Source organism: Planococcus citri, chromosome 2 (genome assembly GCF_950023065.1).
Source record: "Planococcus citri chromosome 2, ihPlaCitr1.1, whole genome shotgun sequence".
Lineage (NCBI taxonomy): Eukaryota > Metazoa > Arthropoda > Insecta > Hemiptera > Pseudococcidae > Planococcus > Planococcus citri.
The window spans coordinates 52,442,764-52,455,387 of record NC_088678.1 but is presented as its reverse complement, the minus strand read 5'-3'; the positions used below and the strand labels follow the sequence as shown (position 1 = coordinate 52,455,387).

General features: G+C 32.0%; 2 protein-coding genes across 2 annotated transcripts in view; one reads left to right on the top strand and one right to left on the bottom strand.

The window, feature by feature from the left end:
• LOC135836416 (probable G-protein coupled receptor CG31760) overlaps nt 1-12,624 on the bottom strand; it is a 135,414-nt gene that overhangs the window by 61,924 nt on the left and 60,866 nt on the right. The gene's annotated exons all lie outside the window — the stretch shown is intronic.
• Nucleotides 7,049-10,511, top strand: LOC135836415 (uncharacterized). Its single transcript, XM_065351237.1, has 5 exons — nt 7,049-7,344; nt 7,431-7,506; nt 8,301-8,395; nt 8,499-8,658; nt 10,210-10,511. Exons 1-5 carry the CDS (start codon nt 7,276-7,278, stop codon nt 10,311-10,313), a joined length of 504 nt encoding a protein of 167 aa, XP_065207309.1. The 5' UTR covers nt 7,049-7,275; the 3' UTR covers nt 10,314-10,511.

The window sequence follows — 12,624 nt, the reverse complement described above, 5'->3', positions numbered from 1 at the left end:
TTAATGTTCAAAAATTCACCAGAATGTCTCCAAAGCACTTTAAAATTTTTCTGTCTGTCTGGCGATTTCTTGGCGAATTCTGGTGACTGTGGGTTTTTTTCTTTCATATGGCGAATTAATGTTCAAGAATTCACCAGAATGTCCCCACAGTACTTGAAAATTTTTCCGACTGTTTGGTGACTTCTTGGTGGATTCTGATGACCTCTGTGTTTGTTGACAGTTGACAGATTCACCAAATAGTCACCATGTGCGATTTTATCTTTCTTCTGGCGAATTAATGTTCAAAAATTCACCAGAATGTCTCCAAAGCACTTCAAAATTTTTCTGTCTGTCTGGTGACTTCTGGTGACACTCATTGTTCTTTCACATTTCTACGTTATTTTGAAAAAAAAAAGTAAAAAAATCATAAAAATTTCGCACAAGTTTATTTTAACCAATTTGAGGTCACATTCGAAAACAGTTCGGGATTAATTTTCAAAATGAGTTTAAAAGAATCAAAAATCATGTTTAACCAAAGGAAGGGAGGAGAAAAAAGGGGAAAGAGTGGGTGAAATGATAAAGAAATGGTAAAGCAGTATTGTTCAAGTAGTATGAATACATCTAACTATTGAACTGGATCACAAAAAAAAAAAATGCAGGAGGATTTTGATCAAATTCAGCGGAGACCTTCATTTCGAGTTGAAAGTGATCCAGAAATTTTTTTAGCCTCAGATGATGTTTCTTGAAGGGAGATATGAGCCCTCACAGAGAAAGAATTCTCGAAAACGTTGTGGTTTTTTCGTTTCTAGCCCTTATACCCAACCTGTTATCAAAAAATGCTTTTAGTTCTAAAAGATAGTATGTACCTACGTACTGTATTTGAGATTTTGCGTCGGCTTAGGCTATTTCCGTTAAAATCTAAGACCACTTTTAGAGTTTTACTTGAGCTGTTGAAAATTTTGCTAACCAGTTAGGTACTTATTCTTGGATAAATTCATGTCTTTAAAATATGTATTTATTTTTCGAATATTACTGGTGAATTTTACTAAAATACTCGTACCAAAAAATATCATTTGGAGCGTAAACTAAAAATTCTGAATTTTATTTTCGAAAAATTATACCTACCAATACCATTGTGATTCACAAGTAAGATACTTACGATAGAGTTCCATTCGTGTTTGTTTTTCCTACAGTCCTTGTCAGGTGAACAATTCGAACTTTATGTATTTCGCAATCACAAATAGCTTCATCGTATACTACTCCACATACCTATACCAATTACGAACCACTTCTTTTTCAAAACAAATAATACCTATAATCGTATCGCGGGTATCTTCGACTACTAGCCAAGTTTTACGCAAGGTCGAAACCGTTCCTAAATTTCTTTCTAAATATTTAAACGAATTGTTATAAACGTTGAAGATGACATTATTCGGGACATTTTTTTCCCATTCTTCGTCTGACTGAAAAGTTTCGCCGAAAAGTTTTTCACAAATTTAAGGTAGGTATTATTAGTAGGTGTAAGAATAAGGAATCAAAGTTTTCAAAAAAATAAAGAAAAAAGTTTTACATGAAGAATTCCAGAATAAATAATGCGTTATGTGAAAGTTGTTCGCAGAGTTCTCTAAAATTAACGAATTCCTCGTCGGAGATGTTGGTCTATCTGAGCGATCGTATTATCTCGTATACCAGAAAATCAAACTAACCCAAATAATTCAAAATATTCAAAATGCTATGTAGACTAATTCTTAGTGAGTTAATTTGTAAATTTCGCGGTTGGTTTGATGTGTAGGTATTTACATACTACACAAGCTTAAATGTTTAAAATGATTTGATGGGGTTTACATATCGTTCAAGTAGTATATAATTAAGTATTTTTCCATTTAATTATTTTGAAATACTTATTTCGTATAATTTGAAGCTTAAGTTAAGTTGTTAGCCTTTTTTAAAATGATTAATTTGTACCTACTTACTTATAATATTATTTGGAATTATTTTCTGTTACAAGTAGGTTAAAAATTACAACTTGAAGAGGGTTTTCTAGGCCTATACTACGAATATAAGAATTATATGTATAAAAAAACTAATATCTTACGCTGTATAAGTAGGGAAGTTACGCCTTAGAAAATTTTTCGTACTTAGGTATTCGAAGTATAGGTATAGGTATTTAGCTGCCCACCTAAGAACTTGAGGAAATTATTTTTTTTTATTAAAAAAATTTATCTATCTTCGGATCAACTGGTAAGTATACGTAATCATTTCAAGTTTTTATGTTCTTAAATTAAATGTACCTAACTTGAAAAGATTTAATAATTTTAAAGTTCGTGAAAAATTCTTTTTGCTAAAATTCTTTTCGATTTTTTTTTTTACTAAAGGGTAAATTTGAATTAATTTTTATTCGGATGGCTTCTTTTTCTTACTTATTTCTTTCTTTCATTTTCCTCTTTTTTTTTCTAAATTGGCCAGGTTACAAAGATTTTTTTTTTAAAAGCACATCAAAGAAATACGCTTTAAAATGGTCCTTTTCTTTTGTAATAATTTGTTTTGCGAGTATAAAGTTTTGATTTAATAAACGCGAGCGAAAAAAACTCGATATAAAAATTTCTTGCTTTTATTATTCTCATGTCCGATGCGATGCCTACGCTATTATTTAAACAAATAGGCGAATGTTTGAATTTCAGAGTAGAAAAAGGCAAGAAAAACATGAGAAATTTTTCGTATATAGGCCCATAAAGGCTGCGTATTCATTTCCTAGCTCTTTTTTGGCTCATCTTCGAATGGAAATTCGACTACTTTGAAATAGATGAGTTAATCCATCACGTTTAGTTTCATTCCATTTGGTAATAAAGGACTATCTTTCAGGAAGAATTCAATTTATACGTATGTTGACTTTAGTTGTAAATTTCCTCGAGTGCATTTTTATGGAGGATTATGACGCCATTTGTTTTTACAAATTGCCTTTGGAATAGTTTAAAAGCGTGTAAAAATACGAATGAAATATGAAAATAGTACAGCTAAGTCTATTTGTACCTATCAGCGTGAAAAAGGCGAAAAATGTAGTACTTGTACTCTACCTACATATATGCTGACTTGTTGCTTTTGTATGATGTATTAATCGTCGATACGAACCCATATTTTCACGTTGGAGGGTAAATTCTATAAGCATTTTATATTCGCGAACGCGTGTTGGTATTTCATTTGTATGCAAAAATTTGATCCAAGTAACCGAACTGTGAGGGTCGTTTATGCCTCGTATATACTCGTACTATATAGAAGATGGGTTATTAATATCACGTTAAATTCAACAGATAACTTTAGCTATATAGCTATAGGTGTATAGGTATAGGTATAGGTATTACAACGTCATTAAATTGTCAACTACGTTTAAAGGTTGCCCGGAAATTCGTATATAAAATCGTGTTGTTGCGCGCGTGTTCTCCAAGCAAAATAAAATTCATTACAAGTCAGCAGACTCCTTTAATAGCTGCGGAATTCGTAAATACTACGAGCAGTCGAAACTTTATTTTATTGGGGTACCTATATCTATTATTCTTGTAAACACTAAACACATTGCAGACGACTGGAAAAAGCAGAAAAATTTCGTTCTATTCTCTAGCCAAAATTTTCTCTCAATTTAATGAAGTCTGCTTTCTCGTATTACACCAAGTAAAGAAAAACAACATGCGTCATTAGGCGCGATTTATTTTTCATCGAGAAAAAAAAATATATCATAGCAATTCTCTAACAAGAAATATTGCTCGGTGTGGCTTGCACAAAACGAAGGCAATTGATTTCTTGCCTCGCTATTTTTCACTCAAGATTGTACTCTATGTTGGTATATAAAGGAGAAAAAATTAAAAATGAGATGAAATAATTCTATCATCGACGCTAATAGCGGTTGATAAATCTTGAAAAAAAATCCTTATTTTTTTGAAAAATGCGCCTATTTTTTCTTTTATTACGATAATTTTTTATAAATTTTTAAAGGCGAAATTTTTGTACCAGGTGTGATGTGTAAATTGCCTACGTTTTTTTTCTGGCGGTGGTTTGATGTTAAGGGATGAAAATTTGATGATTTTTTTTTATTGGAGTGAGATGCGAAACAATATTCGATTGGTTTGATTTTTATCGTGAATATTTTCGACGGTGTTTTAAAATGAGAATAATTTTGTGCTGATATGGAAGCATAATGGTGCTCTTGTGATGTTCCATTCTCATTTAAGTACGTTATTTTGTACGTTTATTTTTTTTTTTTTGTTTGAAATTTCCTTTGTCGACGAGACGTTAATTGAAAGCCGAGCTAAAATCAAAGTCGAATATTCGTCTTTGTAAGTAACAGTAGACATTTGACTGATAGTAAAACCGAAGTTTGAGAAATAGTTTTTGGTGAACAAAACACAATATGTAAGTGTTTATAACACCCACTCACTTGTTTACGTCTAGGTATAATCTTTCTCGTGTTTGAAATCAGGAATGTCAATCGGTTCTTATAGTGAATTTTGGATTTTTTTCATTTTGAAAAAACTTGAGCAACCTAACTGAAATGATTTTTGTAGCTGAAAGAATAATACTCGTACGTGTGATGACTAGATTTTTTTAAAAATGTGGTTTGCAACTCTTTTGAACAAATCATAACATGGATTGATTTTTTTAAAAAAAAAGGTAGGTATAGGTACGTACGTATTTTTTATGTTTGTCAAATCTTTTTTTTTAAAGATTTCAATTATTTTTTCAAATTGCATAATATTACTAGTATACCTACTCACGTTACAGCTCCACAGAAAGTATGAAAGGTTTTATAAAGGAGGAAGAACATTAATTTTACTAGTATTAGTCTATTTTTGTTCAAATTTAAGTAAATCAAATCAAAAATGTTTTCAGACAGGGGTTCATTTGAAATTTTTGAGAAAGAAAAATCCTGTTGATGAACAAAAATAAAGTTGAATAAAAAATCCAATTACCAAACATCATGAAATCAGGTGGATTTTTTCTACTTGTGGGTACTTAATTAAAATATGAAGAATGAAGAAAAAAATTATATTTAATTTGGCTAAAAATTTCTGTAATCGTGATCAGACAATTTTTCTATGAATATTACTGAAAAATAAAACTACCTATAAAGATTATTTTGAAGATGCACTTAAAACGTCGTGTAAGAAATTCAATTGATAAAGAGATATTGTACCAATTTTCACCACTGGGCAACTAGCCGGACATTTCGTCATCACCATCATGTTTCAAAAGTTCAAACTTTCCAAGTTTATCGAGCGACAAAATTCTTTTTCAACGTTTTTCACTTTAAGCTGATGAACGACTGAACCAATTTTTATGAACCTTGAAATTTCACATGCCCATCACTGTTTCTACAGTACAAGGGAACACAATCACCATGATCCAAGACTTTACAGTTTTAGAGCGAAATCGCAAACAAAATTGAGGATTTGGAAATTTTCATGGGGTGACTTTGCACAAAATTCATTAAAAATTGAATTTCTCAGGAACGTGGCTGAACTGATGTTGATCGAATTTGAAATTTCACAACTAGACTACCAGCCGGACATTTCGACATCATCATCATGTTCCAAAAGCTCAAAGCTTCCAAGTTGGCTTTCGAATTATTAACAAGTGGATCTGTTTTCAAACGAATTGGTTACGTATAAATTGATTCAATATTCTGAGTGAATTGTTCGTGAGAGTATTAATTCATTTACTTAAGGAAATCATTCATGGACGAATTGATTAATTTTTCGAAACAACCATTCGCGAACTAATTAATCAATTCTTCAATTTATGAATCAATTCGTTCGCGAATGATTCACCAAAAATTATTCAATTCGTTGGTGAATGATTCATCAAAAATTAAGTAAATGAATCGATTCGTTCGTGAACGAATCAGTTATACGAATCAATTCGTTCGCGAATGATTCACCAAAAATGATTCAATTCGTTCGCGAATGATTTACCAACTATTAATCAATTTGTCCAATCGCCAATAGGTTGTGAATGATTCGATTCGATTCACTTCGCTTGAAAACAGACCAATTCCTACACCACAGTTTCACAAAAACCGAATCAATTGTAATTGTAAATTAATTGATCCGTTTGCGCTTTGCGAATGATTCACCAAGAAATCAATCAATTTATGTAATCAGCAATCGTTTGTAAATGATTCGATTCGATTGTAAATAGATCAATTGCTATGCAAATGTTTCAAAAAAAGTGACTCAATTTGTTCGAAAAAGATTTGTAGCCCGTTGTAGGCTATATTTAAAATAAAATCGGTTTCACACGCTTAATGCGTGAGTTTTTTTTTTGTTTTTAATGCATTTTTTTCGTGTTTGAGCTATAGACCATCAATGGTCTCAAACCAGAAATTGAAGTTGAAGTATAACTACGCAATCCAATGATTGAAAGATTCCGCAGCTAGGTACCTATTATATAAAAGAGGTTTTAAAAAAATGATTAATTAGGTAGGTACCTATTTTTTCATTTCTTATCATGGCTATACTATTTTAAGTAATAATTCTACCCATTCAACAGCAAAAAAATTTCCCAAACGAACCTTTTCTGAATACATGTAGGTGCGTATTTTTCTGAAAAGGAATTGATAATGTAATCTCAAAATAAATACAACAGGTTTTTACTGGATGAGTGAGTACTTCTGGAAAAATATAAACGGGTATTTTTTCATTTGGCCTAGTTTTTTTGTATCGGTGGTGGAATGAACGAACTTTGATTTGTACCAGGTACTACGTCATCCATTCTACATACCTATGCCTATGATTCATAATTATGCTATGCACAAATAATGTGAGTTGGGCTTGGTACCGATAACTTCTGTTTACAAGTTCAAAGTACATACAAAAATAGACACATGGACAGTAGGGAAGACTACACACTCAAAGCGGGACTAAATCAAAACCAGTCGCGTTTTTTCCTTGGAGGTTTTGCAGTGTACTTTTAGCGAAGTTGCACGCGCGAGCGCCCCTATAATTTACGGCGTGGCAAATTTACGAACCACTGGATCGTACACTTCCCACGCCGCAAAATAAAGGGGCGCTCGCGCATGCAACTTCGCAAAACTGCGGAAACTGAGTATGTACATTTCTCTATAACGGGCAGTGCGTAGTCTTACCTTCACCATATATAGTTCAAAGTATAAATACAACAATTGAGAAGCGTGCAACATCGTTGGCAACATCACTTGAACAGCTATTTAGCTTTTTCATTTTCATTCTTCGTGGTTTAGTTGATACCGTACTGTCGTTAGTGGCTGTGTTATAATAATTTTTGAAAATGGCCGAGAAGTTTTGTGGCTTATTTTCTCATAGAACCGGCACAATTATAATTTTGAGTTTTCCTGTGGTAAGTTTTCTACGTTGGTTTTACATTTTGTAGTACCTATTTGTATATTGAGTAAATTATCAAGTTGTACTTTGTATTTGCGTTAGATGCTCATTATCCAGGGGTCCATCTTAGCCTTATTCATGAGCAGTTCATCCAGTTCATCCAGTTCAGCCAGTTCAGGTAAATCCTACCACAATAAATAAGTACCTCTTAATACGACTCATCCTAAAATTAATTGTGATATGTAGGGCTAGGATTTTTAAGCGCTATCAAACACGTTTTAAGCGCTATAAAAAAGCAATAAAAATGTAAGAAAAAAGCAAAAACAAGCGCTATCAAATCCTACCATGTTACATATCAAAATGAAGGTTTCTTCAAACCCAGCAAAATACCTCCCTTAAATATATAATTATACAACTTGAACCAAAATGAACTAAAAGAAGAAAATGAAAAAAAAGGAAAAAACTGAAACTAAAAATTAAAAAAAAATAATAATAAAATAAAAATTGAAAAATGAAAACTGAATCTGTTATTTTTCAGTTTTTCCTCTCTTGTTTTTTTGAACTGATCTTTTTTCAGAAATTATTTTTTTTTCAAAAATGTGCGAAAAGTTAATAAATTTTTGTAATTTTGGAACTAATTGCTTCAATTTTTCCAATTTTTTACCTAAAAAAGCACTAACGACAAAAAAAAGCCCCAAAAAAGCAAAATTTCTGCCTTTTTGGGCCAAAATAAGCATTTTAAAGCATTTACACCCAAAAAAAGCAAAAAAAAGCACTATCAACTTTCACCATTCGCCTCAGAATGCAATGAACCGCAAAGAAAATGTATTTATGCTATATAGGGTGTTGCTACAAAAAAAAAGCATTATCATAAAAATCCTAGCCCTAGTGATATGATATCCTACTTTTCCCATATGTACTTATACGTATGTATAATATTGAGTTACAATTTTCCTCCTTTTCTTTTTCAAGGGCCGGCGCCTTCTGCATCTGACGTCTTGAATACAATAGTATTCGGACTAATTTTGGCTAGTTGTTGCTTCATTGGACTACTTGGAGTTGAACGAGTAAGTTAACTCATGAACTTGTGGACATTATCAAAATAAAAACCTATGTAATATGCAATGTAATTGTTCACGCAATTTCTTCATGTTCCTTGTAATTTTTCAGAAAAATCCATCGTTTCTGTTACCCGCATTTGGGATGATGGTCATTTTAATTATTTCGGCCGTGACTTGCCTGCTTACATACATTTTAAACTACTTTCAACTCGCAACTCACCGAGATACCCTTAAAAGCAATGATCAATTTTTCTATTTCGTGATTTTTGGTAAGTATTGTACCTATGTTTTTAAATCGCCAACGTTGGCTATACCTACTTCTTATCTGTACATTCGGCTAGTGACTAGATATATCGAGCTTTTCGTCGTTTGCGCTTTTATGCATAGATTTCGCTTTTGGAAAGCAGGGGTTCCCAAACTTGTTAGTAATAAATATATTGAAACACCTATAGGAAGGTAAAGTAAACTAATTCATGCATAGGCATTTCTTTACGAAGGTACCTCCCACGGTATCTCGTAAATACCTACATTTGGGTGGATCACTTCCCAAGAAAGTCAGCAGATCTTGTCTAAATTCTGCAGAGACCTTCATTTTGAGTTAAAAGTTACTCAAAAAACATTTTAGCTCCGGAGGGCGGGGCGTGCCCCTGTAGGAGAGAAAAAGACTCAAAGAAGGGACATTTTTGAAAAAAACATGGGTGTTTTACTCTTGTCGCTACCCAATCTGTTTTTGGACTTTGATGGATTCTATTGAGCAGTTGAAAATTTGCAAATTATGTACGCTACTTATTTTTGGATAAATTTGTGTTTCTAAAATTTTGTTCTCCTCCTTACAAGGTTCTGTTTTTTTTTTTTTTTTTTTTTTTATCAAGTTTTCCCAAGTCAGAAAATGTCAATTTTCAAAAAAGTTGTTAAAAGCGTCAATTTTTTGGAAAAAATAAAATCGTCAATTTTTGGAAAAATAGTCCAGAAGTGCTATTTTTTGAGTGTTCATTTGTGTCAAAATTTTCAAAAGGTGACCATTTCCGGTAAAATTGTCAAAAGGGCCAATTTTTGCCAAAATTGTCAAACAGTCAGCTGTTCTTGCCAAGATTGCTTAAAAAATCGTGTTTTTGCTGAAATTATTGTCAAAAAATTTTCGTTTTTTATCAAAATCACTAAAGAGTGTCAATTTTTGGTGAGTTGGTGAGAAATTGTAGGTAATGTTTTTTCGTCTAAATTCTCAGAAAGTTAATTTTTTGATAAAATAGTCAAATGATCGTAATTTTTGCCAAAATTGCTAAGGTGTTTTTTTTTTTGCCAAAACATCCAAAAAGCACGATCGTGTAATACATTTTTTTCTAGTTAAATACATTTTTCTGTCGTGCATTCCTCTTTTTTTACGGCGAATAACTTGTTTAATATGCTGCTAACCCAGATGCTATCGTGTCAAGTCCCCTTTTTGAAATAACGATAAATTGAACCCCTATTTGATATGTACATAATGTATGTTATTACAAAATACTTCAAAACAAGTACCCTGAAAATTGCAGACAGATCGGATGGTTACTTTTTGAATAATACACTGTCAAAGTGAACAGATAAGAATAAAATAATCAGGTGTTCGAATTTTAATGCTGTTTTGGGAACCCCTGCTATACCGAAGAAATTTTTGGTAAAAGCGCAAACGATGTATTTTTTTCAATCGTTTGCGCTTCTGGTAATAACATTCAGAAGCGCAAACGATTACCTATTTGCATTAAATTCCATTCTTACCAAATATCAATTTCTTATTATTTATTTTTGTTTACCTATGCCGATTTTTTTTTTATTGTTTACAGCCGCCATGCTGATGTATGCGTGTAATACAGTTTTCGAGCACTTGAAGGAACTGAAGTCACTTGTAGATCAAAAATCACGTGATCAATATCAAACCATTGTGTAAGAAATGCGTTTGATTAAAAAATATTGTACATACCTACTTATTTGTATATTTGTGTAAGTACATCTTGACCGTAGTGTTGGATAATTCGAACCATTAAAATGTTGATGGCACTTTTATTGTATAGTTGAATTCAAGCAAGTTAATTTTAAATAATTTTGTACAAAAAAATTGGAGAAAAATAAAGTTTTTTCAATCTAATTGAATTTTTTCCTATATCTCTGATTTTTAAATCGAGAGATTTTGAACTGTATGGAGAAAATTAGGTGAAAATTTGAAACTAAGTATATCATGTTATTATAATTCAAAAATGTTATTTTCTGTAGAGAAATTCAATTCATCTGATCCTTCACCCAAGGTTACGTGCCTGTATGGGTAAAAATTTACACATTCGAAGGAAAAGCATGAAATCTATCAAAAAGGAAGATCTGTGTTTATTGTACATCTAGAACTCTAGAACTTCTTTATAAAGTTCATACCACAAAGAAATTGTCTTCAGATAAATCACAGTTTTCCAATCTTTACCAGTCTATGTTTAAAAATTAGCTGTTAGCATGCCATTTCCCCCCAACTTTCATTACCTATGTCAGAATTTTAAAAACTTTGAAGAAAATCAACCAGTCTATGTGAGGTGCATTTGTCTTTGTGATATTATGTCAGATATTTGAAAACTTATGAAAAAAATCTTGTCAATTTTCTGACATTATATCAGATTTTTAAAAAGTTGACAGAAAAAATTGATCATTTTCTGATAGTAGATACCTAACTATGTCCTTTCTTTAAAAATTCAAATTGTTTCAGAATCTGTTTTTTTTTTTTTTTTTTTGTTATTACATGACATTAATTTTTCTTTCAATTGATATTTTCTATTCTTTTTATCATCTTCACTTCCTTTCTTCTCTTTAAAATACGTCTTGATAGTTTTATTTTTGTTTTAATGGCATCCTCACTCAAATCCTGTTGGTTCAACAGCTGTTTTGAATACATTTTTTCAACGATATGCCTTCGGTAAAAACGTTTCTGACTCGCAGGCAAAAAACTGAATTTTCGAGGAAATGTTGGTGTGGTCCTCCGGGGCGGGTTTTTCAGTCCACCGAGCCGGATTGGATTTTATTCTCATAGTCTAATATTTCCACTACTCCCAATATATCAAATGTGTTCGAGGCAATGGTTTACTTCAAAAAACTGAATTTTCGAGGAAATGTTGGTGTGGTCCTCCGGGTCGGGTTTTTCAGTCCACCGAGCCAGATTGGATTTTATTCTCATAGTTTAATATTTTCACTACTCCCAATATATCAAATGTTTTCGAGGCAATGGTTTATTTCAAAAAACTGAATTTTCGAGGAAATGTTGGTGATGGTCCTCCGGGTCGGGTTTTTCAGTCCACCGAGCCGGATTTGATTTTATTCTCATAGTTTAATATTTTCACTAGGTACTCCCAATAATCAAATGTTTTCGAGCCAATGGTTTACACGCAACATATTTCAAATGTGAAGGGAACATGACATATCTATATGTAGATGTAACTGTTCTTGAGCTGAACTTGTTAGTTTGTTGCTACTTGCCACGTCGACATCTAATTCAGTCCCAGCCCGGAACACAGTTTAATCTCTCATAAACACTCGACAAACAAAAGTACATTTTACACTCTTGTTTCCGACTTCATTGTAGCATATTCACCGATTAAAAAAAGAAAACAGAATACCCTTCTCATTGTGAATTGTCGTAATGGGGTTGTTCGTCGATTCTCGCATTTCCAGTTGAATCGGAATTATTTATTTGACAACCCAATAGGTACGTGCGATGAATGAAATTTTACAACCAAACCGACTAATTGAAACGTAAATTGAAATCTCGTGTTGATGACAAAAGCGATAATTTAGGTGTATTTTCATCTCTTAAAAAGTAATTCAACAACAGCAAAAAATTAACGTATTTTATCGATATGAGCGCGACGCGACGATATACAAGTTTTATAACAATGAACGATTCATTTAAAATACGTAACGTATACAAATTCATATTCATGGTATCGTTTTATACCTTAATAAGCACACAGGTGTCTATCACTTTAGCTACTTTGCTTCAGATATCTACTTCGTTCACAACTTGTGAAAGTAGGTACCTATTACTTACCAAATTTACTTCGAAGGGTAAGTGAACTTTATACATTTCTTCGAATTACTATCGATGAATTTTAAACTAACTTCTCGCTGCTTTTAAAAATAATTTCTGACCCATATTTTACTTTAAGTAAAAGCTTATCAAAAGAATATATATTTCATTGCATTTGCAAGTACCAATATGAAAAGAG